Below are 21,533 nucleotides of genomic sequence, written 5' to 3'. Positions count from 1 at the left end.
ATAAAAGCATATACACAGCCATAAAAAACATGCACAGGCAACACGGGAATTAACGTGGTTCACCCAACCAATCTGGGCTACGTCCACACAACTAAGGCATCGACAATCTTATTAATCAATAAACAGGAGATTACATAAACTTTCACATTACACCCAGCTATCCGTATGACTGCCTATTTTATAGCAAGGAGAATCTAACTGCCTCTCATATCAAATTTAGGATGCATTAATTCTCTCCCAACAACCTGGAGCTAATCCAGCAACAGATTTCTATTGTTGTCACACACTGGGATTTTTGCCTATTTCGTCTAAAACAGAAAAATCTCAACAATCTCCACCTTGACAACAATTAGCCTGATGCCCTGTTTGTTTATTATTTTTATCTTTTCTGCAAGCCAAGAGAAGCCAAACCCCAACGCAGCTTCTCTAACAAAACTGGTTTCGTGAACATGTTTGCACAGTTTTCCTTTGTATGCACCTTTTCAAGAGAAACTCCTCTTTCAGTGATAACCTGTCTTACAAAATGGTACTTAATTGGAATATGCTTTGATTTACTATGATAGGCCGGATTCTTAGCCAAATGTATTGCACTTTGACTATCACAAAGTAATCTGATGTTGTCCTGTAACCTACCAAACTCACCGAGCAAACCTTTCAACCAAACCGCCTCTTTGCAAGCATGTGAAGTAGCAATGTATTCTGCTTCAGTAGTGGATAAAGCAACAATGTTTTGTAGCTTTGACATCCAGCTCATAGCTCCACCTGCAAGAGTAAATACATACCCTGAAGTTGACCTTCTCTTATCCAAATCACCTGCAAAATCAGAATCAACATATCCGCAAACAGATTCACTACTCTTATTGTAAGTAATACAATAACTACTTGTGCCTCTCATATACCGAAGCACCCATTTCACTGCTGACCAGTGCTCTTTACCCGGATTTGCCATATACCTGCTGACAACCCCAACTGCATGTGAAATATCTGGTCGCATACATACCATCGCATACATCAAACATCCTACTACATTGGCATATGGAATTCGAGACATATAATCCTTTTCTTCATATGTATTAGGACATAAACTGGAAGAAATCTTGAAATGGGAAGCTAAAGGGACTGACACAGGCTTCACATTATTCATACCAAACCTCAAAAGTATTTTCTCAACATACTTCTGTTGTGATAGCCACAGCTTACCATTACTCCTGTCTCTGAAAATCTCCATGCCCAAAATCTGTCTTGCTGCTCCTAGATCTTTCATATCAAACGTCCTTGCCATCTGAGTCTTCAACCTGTTGATTTCTTCAATGCTTTTGCTTGCTAAAAGCATATCATCAACATATAACACTAAGATAATTAACATGCCATTATTTAACTGCTTAAAGTAAGCACAATGATCATATTCACTTTTTACATATTTCTGACTCAACATGAAAGAATCAAACTTCTTATACCACTGCCGAGGCGACTGCTTCAGGCCATATAATGACTTCTTGAGCCTGCAGACAAATTTCTCATTGCGATGCTGAACAAACCCTTCTGGTTGTTCCATATATATTTCCTCATCTAAGTCTCCATGTAGAAATGCAGTCTTACAATCTAATTGCTGCAACTCTAAATCAAGCAAAGCCACTAATGCTAACACAATTCTAATTGAAACAATTTTAACCACTGGTGAAAATATCTCATGAAAGTCTATGCCAGCTTTCTGAGAAAACCCTTTTGCAACCAGTCTTGCTTTGTACATGTCTTCTGTATCATTCACACCCCGTTTGACCTTGAACACCCACTTACATCCCACAGTTTTCCTACCTTTGGGATGTTCAACCAGATCCCATGTGCCATTCTTACCTAAGGCCATCATTTCTTCCTTCATGGCTGCTTTCCATTTGTCACTATTTGAACCTTCTACAGCTTCCTGATAACACAAAGGTTCATCATCGTTAGCGGTCAAAGCAACTGAAGTAACATAATCATCATACCTTCTCGGAGGACGTTTGATCCTTGTAGACCTCCTTAAGGATGTTTCTGGTGCTTCCACAATTGGCTGTCTACTATCTGTAGGAACTTCTTCATGATCGCCATCTGAGACCTATTCATGTCCTTCATCTTAACCCTATTCATAATCTGATTCTGAAACCTGTTCCTGACTAGAATCTGAACTATGATCATCATGACTATCATCAGAAGTGTTGTCAAACTGAATGTGCTGAAAATTAGATACATCATCCTGTTTCAATTTATTATCTACATCTAACTGTACAAGAGAGGATTCATCAAACTTTTCATCTCTGTTGATGATGATTTTGCGGGTAGTAGGATCCCACAATCTAAATCCCTTTGTTCCATCACCATACCCAACAAAGACATACCTTTTCGATTTCGGATCTAATTTAGTTCGCTGATGTTTAGGCACTAGAGCATATGCATCACAACCAAACACTCTGAGTTTAGAATAGTCACAAGGGTGTCCTTTCCATACCTCTTGCGGAATCTTGTAGCCTATCGCCGTTGATGGAGATCAGTTTATCACATAACAAGCTGTTGCCACCGCTTCCGCCCACAACTCCTTCTGCAACCCGGCGTTACTCAGCATACACCTTGCTCTCTCTAGAAGAGTCCTGTTCATGCGTTCAGCAACTCCATTTTGCTGAGGAGTATAAACCGTGGTCTTATGTCTCTCGATCCCTGCATCCTTGCAATAGCTGTCAAACTCCTTGGAAGTAAACTCACCACCATTTTCAGTTCTTAAACATTTTATAGTTCTACCAGTGCTGTTTTCTACCAATGCTCTAAACTGCTTGAAAACTGTAAAAACATCAGACTTCTTTTTCAACATGTAGACCCATACTTTCCGAGAAAATTCATCAATAAACGATACAAAATATGACGAGCCACCATACGAGGTTGTAGGTGCTGGACCCCAAACATCTGAATGAATATAATCAAGTATTCCTTTACTAGTATGTTTGCCTATTTTAAACTTTTGTTTACTTTGTTTTCCAAACAAGCAATGTTTACAGAAATCTAACTTTCCAGATCTTAGATTAGGAAGTAACTTGCGGTCAGCCAAAATTTTCAACCCTCGTTCGCTCATATGGCCCAACCTTTGATGCCATAGGCGAATGGAACTACTATCCTGTTCAGACACCGTAGACACATGAACTGACCCTGTTCTTCCTTCTAACTGAAACAGATTTCCTACTTTCTTAGCCTTCATCACTAGTAAGATACCTTTATAAATTTTCATAACTCCACCTTGAATTACAGTTTTATATCCATTCGTATCCAGTGCTCCTAATGAAATTAGATTTTTTCTTAGATCTGGTACATGTCTCACATCAGTTAACAATTTGGTTGTGCCATCAAACATTTGTAGCTGTATACTGCCTATTCCCACAATATTAGATGTGACATCATTACCCATGTACACGACTCCATCATTCACTGATCTATATGTCTTAAACAAGTCTCTATGTATACACACGTGGTTAGATGCACCGGAATCTAGCAACCAATGTTGATCATGATTTGACATATTAACAGACAATACCTCATCACTCATACCTGAACCAGATACTGAACCTGTATCTATGGTGTTGGCTTCCTTCTTTTCTGTCGACGAGCCTTCTTTAGCAGCCTGCTTTCGCTTCCAGCAATCCTTTTTCAGATGTCCAGCCTTGCCACAATGCCAACACTTCACCTTTGTCTTCTTTCCTTTGGACTTTGAACGAGAGTCGCTATGCTTGCCCCCGGAGTGTCTCTCTCTTGAGCGACCTCTGGCCATCATTACCTCTGATGTGGAGGTGTCTGCATTCGACCTCTTCCTCGTCTCCTCAGACAACAAGGCTCCAACAACATCGTCAAACTCAAGGATGTCTGTTGTACTAAAGCTTATGGAAGTAACAAAGTGATCCCAGGATTCGGGCAATGAACACAATAGAGTTATTGCCTTATCCTCTGAATCAAATTTCACATCTAGACGGTCTAATTGCACCAGTAACATATTAAAAACATTTAGGTGATCAGTAATCGAGGTACCTTCTTTCATCCGCAAACCGTAAAGCTGCCGCTTCAGGAGAATCCGGTTTGTCAAGGATTTTGTCATATACAGCTTCTCCAACTTCGTCCACAAACCAGCTGTTGTCGTCTCTGACACGATGTTAAATAAAACATCATCAGCCAAACACAACCGAATTCCGCTCAAGGCTCTTCCATCCAATTCATTCCACTCATCATCTGTCACGGGGGAAGGCAGTTTGGACCTGCCCAACAACGCCTTTGCCACGCCCTGCTGTACCAGCAGATCATGCATCTTTACCTTCCAGATCTCGAAATTATTTTTGCCATTAAATTTCTCGATTTCGAATCGGGCACTCTGAGTTTTCGCCATCTCGTCTAAAGCAAAGAATCTCCAATTTCAATTTAACAAAAAACAACAAAATTGAATCTCAATAAATGCCTATGCCTCAGATTATCTTCGCCTTTTTAAAATAAAAAACAACAACCCCCGGTGTTTTTGATGTTTAAATCTCAGATTCGAAATTAAAAAAACAAATGGCGCTTGCTGATGAGCACCTGAAGCGCGCCTATTAAAAAACGCTCTAAGGGTTGACGAATTAGCGCGAGAATCCCACTCATATGCACGCCAATCGGCTCATTAGCGCATTGGCGCACTTAATTAATTTGTTGCCGCGCTAATTCAATGGTTGGCGCGACTGTTATTAATAAAACCCGCGCCAATCCGCAGCATACCATAAAAAAAAAAACTGAGTATTAAAACTGAGTATAAAAATTGTACCAATTCTGTAATTTGTTCCTGTGCTGACGTTGGGAACGGCGTAATTTCTTTAATCAAAGATCTGCGAATGGCTGTTTTGGAGCAGAATTCCTTGGCGCTGGAAAAACTCTCCACGCAGCACCAGCCAGTGATACGATCCACGCATGACCATTCAATTGCACCTCCAGTAGTCAATTCACGCACGCACTCCAGCAATACCAGGTTACACGTTTCCGCTCTAGTGCTCCACACAATTTTTATAATATATCCACGTCGTTTTTGTATAACATATCCACGCCGGTTTTATAAATTCATCTCCACGCAGGTGTCAATGCACGCCGTATCAGCGCCATATCAACGAATACGCTGGGTTTTACTTCAGGCTGTGGCCGTAAAGCATTCCACCGTTTTACGCTTCTGCAGCAGGATTTTTTATATATATGGGTATTTATATATATAGCCAGCGCAATCAAGAAGTAGTGTGCTTAATCAATGCACCGCCAGCACCAACAGCATTTACACGTAGGTATACGGCATCACTCAATCTGATACGCCCCTCCAACATGCGCTCTGATACCAATTGTTGGAGATCAGATGCACAGCAAACATAAAAGCATATACACAGCCATAAAAAACATGCACAGGCAACACAGGAATTAACGTGGTTCACCCAACCAATCTGGGCTACGTCCACACAACTAAGGCATCGACAATCTTATTAATCAATAAACAGGAGATTACATAAACTCTCACATTACACCCAGCTATCCGTATGACTGCCTATTTTATAGCAAGGAGAATCTAACTGCCTCTCATATCAAATTTAGGATGCATTAATTCTCTCCCAACAACCTGGAGCTAATCCAGCAACAGGTTTCTATTGTTGTCACACACTGGGATTTTTGCCTATTTCGTCTAAAACAGAAAAATCTCAACAACCTTATCTAGGTGGATATTGATGGCCACCCACCTACTCAACTGGCTCAAAGCATAATTCTGCATCTTGGTAGTTTTTTCTGTACAATGTTTCGGGTCTTAAACTTCTAGGGTTATTTTGAGGCCATAAATGATGTTTTTTTTTACATGGCAGGGACCTAGCCTATAGCCATTGGCAACCTGGATCAGTTCAAAATGTGTAATTCTCGATTAGACCTTTCTAACGAGTTACCAAGCACGCCAAATGGATATTGCATGCAAAAGTTATAGCCCTGGAAAGTTGTTGTACCAATTAACCCCAATGGGGCCCATAAGTCTTTTGGTTTTTCATCTATTCGGGTTAGGTTTTTAGATGTTTAAGCTTTCCTCATTGCTTCTGACACTAAAAAGGGCCTTTTGACCTTATTATAATTCACTCTCGCGAAGGCGCATAATCGTCACATCTCTTCTCAGAGATAAGCTACCACCATAAAAACTACTCTATTTTCATTCTGCATTTACATAATTTTAACATTTTCCATTTATTAATGGAAGTCAAGTTTCATTGTATCTTTGTGTTTTGATTGTAAAAATGTATTTCATTTTGTTCCTTCATGAATATAGATGAAAACCACCCAATAAAAACTAGCCCCCAAATAGTATAAAAAACAAAGTTTATAAGAAAAACCCTTAAATTGGGAAACACCTTCATCCTTAAATATAGGACCAAGCTATGAGATTTTATAAATGCATAAAATTAACTTGCAACAAAATAAAATAATATACAAAATTAGAAACAACTAATACATCCATAAATATGTGATATAAAAATTTGAACAATCTCAACTAGTAACAAAGATGTGACCTCATCCTAAATTTCTACATTAAGGATGTGATATAAAGATTTGAGCAATCTCAACAACCAACAAAAGTGTAACCTCATTATAGATTTCTACTTTTTAAGAGAATATTTCTCTTACTGATTTCTTACTCAACAAAACATCACCCATACCATGTTCACTCTTTACACATCCCCTACCAAAAAAATATCCTATAAATCCTTTTAATTAAAAATACCCATTGATGATTATTTATAATTTTAAAACTTTCTTTTAAAAATAAACCTAATAAAATTAAAAAAATGAAACTCTATTTCCTAATTATTCTTCAATATTCCATTCACAGATTTAAATTTTATAATAACAAAATTTAATAAATACAAATCAATCCTTTACATAATATTTAAAATTTTTTATATACATATATAAATAATATTAATCATTTACATCATATAAAAAACCAGCAAAATAATGAATTATTATATTTTTTTTGAAATATTAAAAACTTATATTTTAATTAATTGGTCATTAACACTACGTTTTATATAATTACATAATAATAATAATAATAAAATAAATGAAGCCTAATAATAACAATCATGTGCATATCAACTTTTGTCCAAAGCAAATAATCATGCTTTATAAGGAACGTGTCATTGTGCTGGTCCATCGACAAATGCATTTCAATGTAATTATACTATATGTGATTTTTATGTTTATCTTTTCAAAAGAGAATAATTAACTATACTTCAAATTATTATTAAAATTATTCTTTTTCATTTATATTTACAATTTTTAACCTTTGTCTATTAATTTCAAATCTTACTCATAATAACTCCAAAAACCTATCAACCAATCATTTTAGTAAACAGAAAATTAAAACATATACTATAAATCTTTCTCTATTAAATCCAAAATCACTTTATAATAAATCAAAAACCATACACTAAAGTCCTCTTAAAAATATATCGGGCCTATCGTGGGGCCACATGATGACGAAGAATGATTCGTAGTGGCACGGATAGCCGTAAAAGACACATGACAAATCCACAGCTGGTAGAAGTTTCGGGTAAAGTTTCCACAGCTGGATGGATAAATTATTGAAGTTTCCACCGTCAATTGCTTTTATTAGGCATAGAAAAACTGATAAATACCCATCAGAATTAAACAAGAAGTTCTCAGATCGCTACGATGGCAATTTATAGCACAAAACAAGAACGAGAACTCTGTACAGAAATGAGCGTCTTGGATCGAATCCGGAGCCATTTACTCGGAGATTTCGAAGGCAAAGATGAAGAATCGTCCTTCTGTGCGATGACGGGAAACTCAAGCCCGGAAGTAGAGAGCTTCATCCAGAGTGCACTGGCATGTGAATCCGTCGACGGCAACAGACCCGAAATCGAAATGGAGACGGAAATGCCGACAACGGCCGTTGAGCCCTCCCGTCCCTTGCTCTCCGTTTCCGTTCCGCGACTTGAATCTTTGGGCTGGGAAAAATTCTCAGCCGGCGGGAAACGCAGAAATTCCCTCGGCGTTACACCTCCGTCTGTGAGCCCTTGCTTATCCGCCGCCTGGGCAAAGCTGCCGTTAAACGAAAACAATTCGGAGGACATGGTCTTGTGCGGGATTCTCAAAGAGACCGCCAACGAGGGATGGATGCCTGTAACGCACAAGGAGGAGACGGCTATGGAAACGAAAGAGGCCGATGTCCGTCATGAAACGCGAACACAGCAGCCGGTGGCGAAGAAGAAGAACGTTGCTAGGAATTACAGGGGCGTGCGGCATAGGTCGCCGGGGAAGTTCACAGCGGAGATAAGGGACTCTGCACGGCAGGCGGCTAGAGTTTGGCTTGGCACCTTCAATACCGCGGAGGAGGCGGCTCTCGCTTATGACCGTGCCGCTTACAAGATACAGGGTTCTAAGGCGTTGCTTAATTTCCCGCTCGAAGTTGCTTGACTTCCCGTTCTATGTTGATTCAGAACGTTAGAAATTGTAATTACTCTGAGTGAGTTAATTTAGTGATTTAGTGTTTGAGTGTTGACTCAAATATAGAGTTAATTTAGTGTTTTAGTGTTGAATCAAGTCTAGTTAAGTGATAGATAATTTTTATTGTATTGTTACTTATAAATATTTTTCACTGAATTTAATATAAACACCATATTTTGTACAATCCATAGAAAAACAACACAGAAAACATCATATTTTGTATGAATTATTTGTTTTGTTTTCTTTATCTTTCCAACACAGAAAACAGTAACACAAATGAAAATATAGAGAAGCGGCAACAGTCCCCAGTGATAAAGTTGACTCTGGCAGAGAATGTCCGGTGAAATTGGAAGAATTTACGAGGGAGAGTGAGATGATGTCGAAGGATATGGTGGATGAGCTTTTATGTGGAAGGATGACATCACCCCCACTCACACCGAGTGGAATCGACATGAGCTTCTCCAATTTCCTCTGCCCTAGACAACTTATGGTCAAGCGAGGTTGTCCATTCTTTGGGGTGAATCGACATGAGCTTCTCCAATTTCCTCTGCCCTAGACAACTTATGGTCAAGCGAGTGTGTCCATTCTTTGGGGTTGTCCATTCTTTGGTGTATACACTTTCTCTATCATTTACAATTATTTCAACTTTTTTTTAATGTTAATCTTGATCTCCTCGGTTAATCTTGATGTTAGCAAGAGATTTAGCAAGAAGATAAGTCAGCCCTCCTATAGTGTTGATTATGGGGCGAAGGGGTGCCCCTTCCTTATGGATCTTTGGAAGACCATAAATCCTAGGAGTGAGAGGGCTGCTCTCAATAAACTTCTTATTCAGGGAGCTAACAACACTACTAGATTTTATGGCTAGCGCCACTGTTTTAGAAATCTTTTTTAAGGGATTCTTAGCAAGCTTTTTGTAGCTCTCGCTATTACAAAGGTGATCTAACATCTTATTCTAGTGATCCTCCCTATTAAGAATAATAGTTGCACCTCCTTTGTCAGCGTTTAGAACAATTATGTCCTTGTTATTGTTCAAGGCTTTGAGAGCTTCGAACTCAAGATTGTTAAGGTTGTTCTTAAGGGGTTTAGCCTTTCTTAAGATAACCGCGCAATCTTGCCTAATAATATCTTTAGAGGCCTCTAGTAAATCTCGTATCCCGAATTCAATGTCACAAATAATATCATGAACAGGGATTCTCTTCGGAGCAACCACAAAGTTTAAACCCTTCTCCAAAAGACTGAAAACATGAAAATGGAAAAAAAATTTGGAAAGATTAACTACCCTAGTGCTAGACGAGGAAAAAAAGCACCTTAAAACTATTAGCTACATTATCCCGATAAAATAAATTAATGTTGTTAATATGACTAGAAAAATCGCTGCTTTTATTATTATAGATATTTATATTATTATTATTATAATTATTTCTTTGTTTAGAAAATCTTCGGCAAAATCACATAATCAATCTTTTGTCGACGCGTTTCGAACCAACCAGTGTGGTTCATCGTCAACTTGTCCTGACGATGAACCACACTGGTTGGTTCGAAACGCGTCGACAAAAGATTGATTATGTGATTTTGCCGAAGATTTTCTAAACAATGTTATGGATCACAGAAGTCTAAACTCCTTAATAATTATTTCTATTATTATCATTAGAGTCAAAGTCAACATTATTGCAATTTTCGCTAAATTTAATATCAAACTTACCATTCGAATTCAATGCCTAGATTTATTAGCCTATTATGAATTTTCAGTATGCAAGCGCCAAAATGAGGAGTGCGCAGAGGCTATTCAACAAATTTTGGAAGGGGCAGTGACAAGGAAATGTAAATTTATAATTGGAGAAGAGTCTGTTCGTTTGCCATTGGATATATCATTGACGTGATTTCAGTTTGTTCCGTCGAAGCCAACTCTTATGACAGAACATTTATGTGTGATACCGTCGAAGCCAACTCTTATGACAGAACATTTATTTTTAGATTAATTTATATTTTTACCGTTACGGATTTGAAGAAACCTTCAAGTCGCATGTTATTTACTATATTGTCAAAAGACAATAATTTGAAAATCGTTTAATTTAACCACATTTTTATATAAATATTTAGAAAATAATATTATTATTATTTTCAAAATTAAATTTTCTATTAATAAATTTTTTAATATTTAACCATAATTATTTTCAATATTAATTATTTAATAATTTTATCAATCAATTAAACTACATAATCGTATCCGATAGATGGGCGATGATGGAAAATGAATTGTAAAAGACGATTTCAACCTCAAGCCATTCTATTCCATCTTTCAGGCTAGCGAACATTGAACATTGTTTCGGATGTTCCCTAGTCACTCCCACACACTCTTTTCCTTGTGTAACCTATCCCACTCCCTCCATCCCTGGTTTCAAGAGACAACATGCCTCGTCCTAGTTCTTCTTACAACCATTACAAAGTCAAGATTGAGGAATCTCCTTAAGCACAAGAGGCCAAGTGCATGTAGAGGCTTTTACACCACATTATTGACAACATACCTCCAAGGCAACTAGAGAGGAAATTGAAATTTCTGAAAATGAAGCAAGAGTGGAAAGAAGATTACTATTAGATAAAGAGATTAAACAAAATATAGGGTATTCGATTCCATACCTACGTAATAATCAATGAAAACTGATTATATGTATACAACAAATCTCTAATGGAAAATCAAAACTATCATGGGTAAAGTCCTAGTAAAAACAAGTCAAGCCCAACATGAAATTCTCTTGTGCATAGATGCTTTGCAACACCAAGTGAGCAAAATAGATCACAAGCTAGATATTTTTTTGCCAAGGAAATAACAAACTTGGAATTACTTTATAGTGAGAAAGAGGAGGTTACTCTTGTATTATTGTTTTTACTTGTCATAATAGTTTATACAACCTTGACATTAGCTTTAATTATAGGTCTAAGTTTTTTTTTTGTAAGCTGAGGCGATACTCTGTTTTCTATTACTGAACATAAAAGATATTACAAAGTTGGACAGGTCTCACCCGCCCTTAAGGGAAACCGGGTTGCTTAACCATCTAAAGTTTTTCAAAGCCATCCAAAAAAAGTATATTACCAACCTATCTATCCACGCTAAATATGCATCGATTCTTACTATAGGTAAATTGTTTTCCTTCTGATTCAGTATCATCTATATTTCCAAAAAAACAAAAAACAGTATATATAAAAACCTCCTAGCAGCAGCTGCATCTTCTACTGATTTGGTGCATCTGTCTTTGGTTCTTTCTCGACCTTGACGCCCATTCCACCCGCTTGAAGCATCTGCAGGATATCATCCATCTTTCTGTCTTGCATGAGTAGAGTCACTTGAATATTTTTCAATTCCCTTTTCATAGTTGGAATTCCCTGAACCAGTTCAGCCATTTCTAGAGCCACCTGTTCCATAGCTTTAGCCAATAATCGCTTCATTCCCCAATATACATGTAAAGATTGTTTATACAAGGACATTCGTCCTCTCGTATGTCCGGGATCAGGGAGGAATTGCTCCCAATCCTCCATCTCAGGATCTGAAATCTCCTGCATAGCTTCTTCCTCCAAATGCTCTATAATCCTTCTGATATTGGGATTAGTATCATGGGCATATGCTTCTTCTGCTTCCTGTAATCTCCTCCTCATGTCTTTCTTACCCCTCTTTCTTCTTCTTACCTCAGTATCTGCTCCCTCCTCAAATTCCGAACGTACATTCCTATTCCCTCGGCTGCCTCGTCCTCCAGTCCTCCCTCGCCCTCTTTGGTTAGCTCTTCCTCGCGCTCCTCTACCTCGTCCACGTCTCTCCACCTCCACTTCATCATCGTTTACCTGATCCTCGTTCTCCTCCTCTCGGTCCCCCGCTTCCATCTCTTGTACCTTCCCCATACCCACTTTTCCTTGCACTGTTCGTTGAGGCTCCTCATCTGCAATATAGTTGCGAATGTCAAACTCTTCGTCCGAGTCATCCTGGATAGTAAAATATATCCTCTGCAGAACTTCTTCGACCGTGCTCTTTCCTTTTTCCGCAGGAGTTGCTCCCTTACTCCTCGTCCACCTTCCTGCTCCCCTGTCCTGGTGCTCCGCCATCTTACAGTCCTTCTTCTGTTGTAATTTCTCTCTACACTTCCTCGCTCTTCTTTGCTGCTCTTCTGAGTTCGCGTTTGGCTTTGGCCGATTACATGCAGTCCCTATATTATCGCTATGCTGCCACCTTGCCGTCTTGAAACTTCGCTGCAGTCTGTCATTATCATAAATACCCATTTCATATACTCTTCCATGATGGGAAAGTAGTACTGACTCGCTGGCGTTACCACCACTTCTCCTCGGTACCTTACCCGATTTCCTTCTTGGGATGCTCAATCTTCCCGTGGATTGAGTACTACCATCCTTCATGACTTTAATCCCATCATCTTGATCCTGCAGACGCTTTGATCGAGCATTGAATACTCTGTCCTTCCCCCTCCTTGCCATAATCCGGAGGCTCCTAATTATTCCTTCCCTGTGCGGTCGCGTCATCATGATCCTGACTTAATATAGTTTTTAACCCGCCCCACCTTGGATCATCCTGTAATGATATCCAGCTGCAATCGACGCTTCTGTTCGATCCTCCACTACCCCAATTAGCCAATAGATCAGCTGCACGGTTACCATTTCGCAGTACATGTGTTATTGTTGTATACTCGATCCTACTCAGCATCTGCTCAATATCCTGTAGGATCCCTGCTGTCCGCCAACTCTTCGACACATGCTCCCATCTCTTCCCATCCCTTAATTTCTTCAGCATATCAATCGTGATTTGTGAGTCGCCTTCGATTTCTAGATTCATATAACCGTTCCGAACTGCTATCCGGAGTCCGTGGTGAACAGCCCATAATTCCGCTTCATTGTTCGTCATTTCCCCTCCTCCTTCAGCATAAACCCACCGCGTGTTTCCGCTACTATCTCTGAAGATACCCCCCAAACCTGCTTGTCCCGGGTTACCCTTTGAGGCCCCGTCGAAGTTTAATTTAACCCGTCGCTCACCAGGCAACCTATAATGATTGGGGCTCGGCATTCCATTTCTAATCTTCCGCTCCGTATGAGGATAAATCATCTGAAATTCCAAGTTTAATTTGGAGACTATCCTCTGTTCCTCCGCATTCAATCTCCAATCCTCTTCCTCCCATACTTCTGATAAAACCGTTTCTTTAATCGATCTACAGATTTCATCCCAAATTCTCGACTCTTGCCAACTAGTATCCCTAAAGATTCGTCGATTTCGCTCTTTCCAAATCGCCCAGACTACAAAACCAATCGCTAGATTCCATATTCTCCTTACAACTTTGCTTTGGAAATTCCCTTTTCCCCACTGAAACAGAGTATTCCTGATGCTAGCGGGATCCCTCTGTGTCATACCAAAGAGCACTCTAATTTCTTCCCATATGCTTTTAGTATATATACAGTTATTCAATAGATGCTCCTGAGTTTCGAATTCCTTGGTACAGAGACTACATCTTGATGGCCCAATCATTCCCCTTTTCTGCATATTATCCCAAGTTAGGATCCTTCCTCTGCATACCAACCATACAAAGCATGTTACTTTTGGCCACCATTTGCCTTCCCAAATCTTTTTCCATCCTATTGGTTCCTCCTCTCTTTCCTCCTTCGTTACCCAATAATAGGCTTCTTTTACTGTGAACATGCCCACCATCGCTTTACCCCATCTAAGGATATCCTTACCTTCTCGAACCTTGATTTTCCTTGATGCTATTTCTCTGTCATACATTTGCCCAGCCTCCTGACCTGTGGTATCAACCCATTCATCCGGTCTTTTCCAAGCTCGCCATATATCATTTAATTCGGCTCTTTTCCAATAATCTCTTACATATTTCATTCCCGCTCTTTGCGCTGTTTCTTTAACTTCATGAAGAGTTTGTATCCTATCCAAAATGCCCCGCTGCTGCCAACTTTCCTCCCAAAATCTTGCTGAGTTTCCTTCACGAATTTCCCAGAAGGCAAAGTTCCTAACTATATCCCTATTTCTGCTTGCAAAATCCCAAATCTGTGAACCTCTTGGTGTTTCCTCTATTCTTAAGCGTCCTTCAGTAGTATCGGGCATGCCATATTTTTGGGACCATATCCTTTTCCATACATCAGTTCCTCCCTGGACCCATCTCCACCATAATTTCGCCCCTAGAATCTTGTTTACAATTTCAGGGTCTCTTACTCCCAGGCCTCCTTCCTCTTTCCTCATAATTACATTCTTCCATGAAACCAGAGTCCATTTCTTCTGCTGCTTGGGACCGCCCCATAAAAATTTTCCAAGGATTTCTCGCATTTTGGCAAAAACTCCTTTGGGAGCAGCCATAATAGACAGATGGTATATGGGGATAGATAATAGGACCGATTTTAATAAGACAATTCTACTTGCTATATTCAACAATCTGAATGACCAACTGTCTAATCTTTTCCTGATTCGTTCCAACAGACTTTGCCAGTTTTTAATCCGATTAGGGTTTATATCCAATTGGATACCCAAATACTTCGTGGGTAACTCCCCCTTTCTAAAACCTAGAACTCTGGTTAAATGAGTTTTGATAGATTCATGCGAATTAAATATGAAGGTACAAGATTTATCGTTATTAATCTCCATACCTGAAGCGCTCTTGAAGACTTCTAAGATCCTCTTGAAATTCCTCACCTCCTTAAGCGACGCTTCTCCAAATAACATCAAATCATCAACAAACTGTTGATGTGTGATAGTCAAATTATTCCCCCACAACCTTATGCCTCTGATTCGCCTTTCGCTAACTTCCTTTTTGATTTTCCTACTTAATCCTTCCATAGCCAAGATGAACAAAAACGGAGAAATTGGGTCCCCCTGCCTAATTCCCCTGCTGGCATTAAATGGGTCTGTAGGAATACCATTAACCAAAATTGAAAAATTTGGAGTAGAGATCATACTAATAATCCATGCTATCCACCTTCTCTCAAAACCGTAGGCTTCCAAAACCGCTCTGAGATAGTCCCAGTTCAATCTGTCATAGGCCTTGGATAAATCCAACTTCATCAGCATCCCTTTCTGTTTTTTCGTCTTTAGGGAATGTATCACCTCCTGAGATACTACTATCCCATCTAGGATCTGCCGCCCCTCCACAAACCCAGTCTGTTCAGGCGCAATTAAGTTAGGTAAGAGAGGTTTCAACCTTTTCGCTATCAAAGTGGAAATTATCTTATAGATGACGTTACACAGGGCTATGGGTCTAAAACCCTGTGGTTCCTCCGAGTTATTACTTTTAGGAATCAAGGTCAGAAAAGTCGAATTTATTCCAGGCCATATTCGCTGTCTCATTCGGGATTCTTCTACGGCCTCTAATATATCTTTTCCCATAAAATTCCAACTAGCCTGGAAGAATTCCACCGTATACCCATCTGGACCAGGAGCCTTATTCTTACTCATATTCATTACAACTTCTCCTAATTCTTCCATTGTCACTGCCCTCATTAATGCCATGTTCTGCTCCACAGTTACTAATCTTGGTATCTCACTACAAATATTATTTATAGCTTCTCCTCTATCCCTTTGGTTTTCTGTCAAAATTCCCTTAAAGTAATCAACTAGAGTCTTTTCGATCTCTTCCTGTTCTATTACTCTGTCTCCTTCAGCATTTTTAATTGAAAAGATTCTATTCCTCTGCCTATGTTGAATCATAGCTTGATGGAAGAATTTTGTATTCCGCTCTCCTTCCCTTAACCATCTGATCCTTGATTTTTGTCGCCACAAAATCTCCTCTTGCTTTCTTCGCTCTTCCAACTGACTTATTATTCTGCCTTCCTCCCTACTCGATTCGTCATCCCTTCCTTCCAGAATGATCTTTTGCTGTATGTCCTCCATTTCTTTTTCTAATTTCTGCTTTGCTTCCATAATATTCCCGAATTCTTTCTTATTCCATTCTTTTATTCTCTTTTTAATTTCCTTGAGCTTCAATTGTAGAGTATGCATTTTCCCCTTACCCCTGATTGTGCTCTGATTCCACCAATCCTCCACTTTCCTGATGAATTGTGGGTCTCTAAGCCAGAACGATTCAAATCGGAAAGGCTTCTTCCCCTTAATCTTCTTAATATCAATATCTAATCGTATTGGCCAATGATCTGAACCCAGACTAGGCAAAATTTTAGCTTCAATAAACACATCTCGATTCAAAATTTCCTCTGACAGCAAGAATCTATCCAATCTAGAAGCGATTTGATGCTGTCCTCCTCTTCGATTGTTCCAGGTATGGACGCCATTATCTGTATTAATATCGACTAACCTCAGGTCCCTAATCATATCATTGAACTCCTCCATATTCTGGTCCTCTCTCCTTATTCCCCCTCTCTTCTCTCGTAGATCTCTTATCATATTGAAATCCCCTCCAATTATCCACGGGATATTCGGAATTAAGCTTCTCATAGTATGGATATTTTTTAAGAAATCATGCCTTTCCCTATGATTGTGAGGTCCGTATACGCCTGTGATAAGAATGCTTTCCCCCATTCCCACTAATCTAAACAGCCCTGAAAGTATTCTAGGCAAACTATACCAGTGTTCAAAAATTACCTCTTCCGGGTTCCACAAAATGGCTACGCCTCCTGCTGTTGCATCTGCATCCAACGCCATAACCTCATATCCAATTTTCAATTGTTTAATAATACCTGCCAACTGCTGGCTTTCCATTTTCGTTTCCTGAATGATCATTATGCTTGGTCTATCTTTCTTAACTCTTTCTTTCAAATATCTCTGTTTCCCTTTACTATTTAATCCCCTGATATTCCAACTTGTAACAATCATTTAAAACTTTTTAGAAGTTTGTTGAAATACCTCTGACAGAGGTATCACCCTTCCTGAATTTACTAAAGTCTCACCCACTGCTTGGATTGATTCATTCAAAGTTCTTCTCCCTTTTTTCCTTCCACTTTTTCCTTGTCCATCCCCTTCCGAACATTGGGACTCCTGGTTTCCTGCTTGATCAATCCTGTTTTCTATCAATCCTCCTTTCTTCTCTTTATATCTTTGAAAGGTTTCTTTATACAACTGTTTCTCTTTCTCCGGGATGAATCTTTCATCTAATTTTTTCCATTCATTAAGTAATTTTTTCATTATCTTTTCTTCATCTGCACCCACTTCCTTGATATTCTCCGTAACTATCATTGATTGTTCTTCTATATTCTCCTTCCTCTCACCCATTTCTCCTTCCGTCTCTCTACTTGGACTCATGCTTTTCCGTTTTCCATCCTTAATGATTTCCATTGGAGTTATCTCAGTAACCTTCTTTACCTGTTTTTCCCCCTCCAGCTCCTCTTCTTTCTCTTGAAGGATATTGAACTTGTTGCAACTCTCAATTGGTGAAGTGGTCGCCTTGAATTGGGGTTTTGATGTTCCCGGAACTTGCTTCCTTTTCCCCTGTACCTCTCTAAATTCATTTTCCTCCCCTTCCAAGCCCTCTGCTCGCCTTGTTTCCTCCCTGCTGTCCTTTTCTGCCGCTACTGATCGATTTTGTGGGCATTCCTTGGCAAGGTGTCCGTATACATGGCATCTTCTACACCTGAACGGTATATGTTCGTAATCTATGGGCTGCTGCCATAGTTCATCCTGATATTCTAGCTCAATTGATTCCGGTAAAGGGTCTGCTATATTCATATATACACAAATTCTAGCATATGAATTATATTTTCCTCTTTTCGTCGATTCTGCCACCTTGACAAAAGTACCAATCGAATTTCCTATTCCTTCCAATATTTCAGGATCCCAGAATTCATCCGGTAACCCAAATAATCTGACCCATATCGGGGCTGCCATAATTTTCTCCTCATCAGGGTTGTATCTATCTTCCCAATATCTTATGAACAAACCCGCATTGTTCATGAAGTGCGGTCCCTCCTCAAAAACCCTTTCCTTGTCTGCAAGGTTTGCGAAGATGACTGTAAAGAAGCCCTTAGCCCCCAATTTGAGATCTATATGCCCTTTTGGTCGCCATCGCTGCTGAATCCATCTCGTGAGGTCCCTTTCAGATGGCCAGTATAAATTTGCAGATTAAAGCGTGATCTCTCATATAGCAGCGGTAATTCTCTAATTTGTTATTTGGAATCACATACCTCGGTTTTTTCTGTGCCCTAGGGAGGCATCTGTTTACCATTCTGGCTTGCCATTTATTCCCCAAGACTGGAGGTTCCCTACTCATTTCCGATCTTCCCCTTTGCCCTTCTTCGGTCCCTGCGTTACCTAACATAACAGTTCTGTAGGAGGGGATCTCTCCCCCCCCTGGCTTTCTTCCATTGGTTCTCTCAGGCCGTCCCAATCTACTATTTTGCTTCAAACTGTACTTAAAGTTTCAATTATACCTGGCCGTTACCTATAGCAACGCTCACCTGCCGTACTCCGCCTCCCTAGTCTACGCTTTCACCGTTTTACCTGCACCTCAGAAACCCTACCGTCGACCCAGGTTCGAGTTCACTCCCGTCAGCTCTCATGTCAGCTCTCATGTCATAAGAATTCAATTTACATGAGAATTTGAATTTTATGTTAATTATAGGTCTAAGTTAATGCTTTGTCTTAAAAATGTTTTTTATTAAAATGATACAAATGTGTATATATATATATATATATATATATATATATATATATGATTTTTAAAAAAATATTAAAAATAAGTTGAGAAATATATATAAAATGAAAATTTAAAGTTAAAGATTACTTAAAAAAATTAGTTAAAACTTATAATACAAATTGATAAGTAAATATGAATTCAAATCTATAACTTCAGATTTTAGATTTTTGGGATTGTTTAGCTTTTTGTAATAAATTTTCCGGATCCATCCCATTCATTTTACTTTTTAGATCGACGGTTGGAACCTCCAACTGAGGTTCATCATCAGGATGAAAGTATGTAGGAAACTAATCAACCTTAGTATTATAAATAGGGAAATGGTGATAGGGTCTAAGAAAAATTACCGACAATGAAGTATGTAATTAATTAGAGATTAAATAAATAAAGTGTTTTATTACTAAGATTTATAAGCGTACACCTTTTATTAAATAATTAATATATTTAGATATTTTTTTTTAAGAATTAATGTAATCTATTCAAATTGATACTATTAATTTAACTTATTTTTAATGAGGTAATTTATTACGTAAAAAAATTATATTTTTTTTACATTATTTATTTTCAATAATTTAAAAAATAATTAATGTAATGTATTAAAATTGATATTATTAATTTAAGTTATTTTTAATGAGGTAATTTATAACGTAAAAAATAGGCTAAGAAATTGACACTCTAAACTCTACAAAAATTACCAAGAATAAGATAAAATTTACAAAGTTTCATAATAAAATATAAACGTAGGACATGACATAAAGTTTCAAATATTCAAAATTAGCCGTGATTATTTGCTTTAGTGTTGTCTCCTCTGAGTTGACGGGTTCGTTTCCCTCCAACTATAGCACTCGGGCCTTCCTCTCCCACAATATTCTATGAACTGCCATTCCTATTGATTTCCAATGTTGTCAGAAAAACACCAACTGCTCAGATTTCCTCTCTGAATTTATCAACCATTTTCTCCATTTAGCTTGATGACGAAGAGGCTTGGCTTCTAGAAAATGCTAGAATGAAATCCGTTGTCTCTCAATCATATCCTCAAGCTTCGAAATGGAGACAAGAAACTCGTGTGAAGCATCCAACAATCTGTCTAACACCAGAATGGCCTCATCATTATTTGGAGGGATAGGGGAATAGGCCATTACGAAATCTCAGCTGAGAACCCGAATATTTTATTCATATACAGAGGAGAACCCTGTAACATAACCAGTTTGAGACAAAATCTTATTAGTACTATGAGGAAACTAAACACTCGATATCCAGGTAAGGACATTACCAATCCATGAGCCAAGCATCATCCGAGGATATATCTCCATTACCCAAAGATTAGCTGGATAAAGAAATGACATAGATGGAATAACGTTGGACGACTACCATAAATCCATTCTTTCGCCTGAGGATATTAACTCCACAACCTAGATGAACCAACCCAGATCCCACCTGTGAGAGAATAAATGGAAAAAATGCCATCTTCTTGAAATATTCGAGGAGACCAACCACTTGATTCCCATTTATTAAGCCAAGAAAAGAAATTATGAGACCAGAGGAAGGGATTTCGTCGAAGATCAGGACCCGAGCTTTTTACCACTTTATGAAGAGGAGACTGGAAAACTATCCACATAACCCCATCGGTAATCAATCGAACTTCATCGTGTCCATATTCAAATGAAGGAGATTTAAGCAATTCTCATGCACATAAGTAAAATGAGTGGAGGCACCTCAAACCATTCTCTCAATGTTTGTAAAGATAATTATAACTATGGAATTGGAGATATGCAAACATTATTATCCATTTCAAGTCTACCTTCTTCCATGGTAAAGACTTTTTTGGCTAGCATGTCAACTCCACTATTCAAATGTATAAAGATACGATAAAATTCCAGTTTTTTGAATTGAGATACAAAGTTAAGCACTCTTAAATTCATAGGAGGAGATAAAGATCTTATTGATTCTTTGACCATCGTCATTTGTCCCATGATGATCATTGAATCTCCAAAAACTGTAAGTATTGGGATTTTCTTTTCTATGGCCACCTCTAATCCTTTCCACAATGCAAGGAATTCTGCCATATTATTAGTTTCGAGGCATAAATCCCATGAAAATTGAGAGATTGTTTTCCATCAGCGTTGAAAAGGACAACTCCAACTCTTTCCTCCCCAATAATTTTTAAATTTTATTTATAACGTTAAATATGGACCAATTATATAAGTTCAAAATACCTTAATATTATAATTAATGAGGTATTGGAATCATAAATATTTACTAAAATATATCTTGTGTGGTTATACTTTTTTCTGGAAATAAGAATTTGTTGACGGTGCTGGACCCGCCAACATTCAGGCTATCTCCCCGGTATGAAGTCCCAACTAGACCTCACACCATTTG

The 21,533-nt window shown here is 38.5% G+C and overlaps 2 protein-coding genes across 2 annotated transcripts; one reads left to right on the top strand and one right to left on the bottom strand.

Annotated features, from left to right (window-relative positions):
* The first annotated feature begins 7,688 nt into the window (after window positions 1-7,688).
* LOC149225287 (ethylene-responsive transcription factor 2-like) lies at window positions 7,689-8,662 on the top strand. Its single transcript, XM_089375060.1, has one exon. The coding sequence runs from the start codon at window positions 7,729-7,731 to the stop codon at window positions 8,491-8,493; it is 765 nt and encodes a 254-aa protein (XP_089231186.1). The 5' UTR covers window positions 7,689-7,728; the 3' UTR covers window positions 8,494-8,662.
* A 4,350-nt stretch (window positions 8,663-13,012) lies between these two features.
* On the bottom strand, window positions 13,013-18,728 carry LOC149225286 (uncharacterized). The gene is made up of 3 exons (XM_089379904.1): window positions 18,643-18,728; window positions 17,369-18,551; window positions 13,013-17,233 (listed from the first exon to the last, which is right to left on the bottom strand). The coding sequence occupies exons 1-3, from the start codon at window positions 18,726-18,728 to the stop codon at window positions 13,013-13,015; spliced, it is 5,490 nt and encodes a 1,829-aa protein (XP_089236030.1).
* Window positions 18,729-21,533: the final 2,805 nt, after the last annotated feature.

The sequence above is a fragment of the Pinus tabuliformis genome, chromosome J (genome assembly GCF_031772625.1).
Source record: "Pinus tabuliformis cultivar Carrire ecotype Pingquan chromosome J, CPIR1, whole genome shotgun sequence".
In the NCBI taxonomy this organism is placed as follows: Eukaryota; Viridiplantae; Streptophyta; class Pinopsida; order Pinales; family Pinaceae; genus Pinus; species Pinus tabuliformis.
This window is presented reverse-complemented; position numbering and strand designations above follow the sequence as displayed.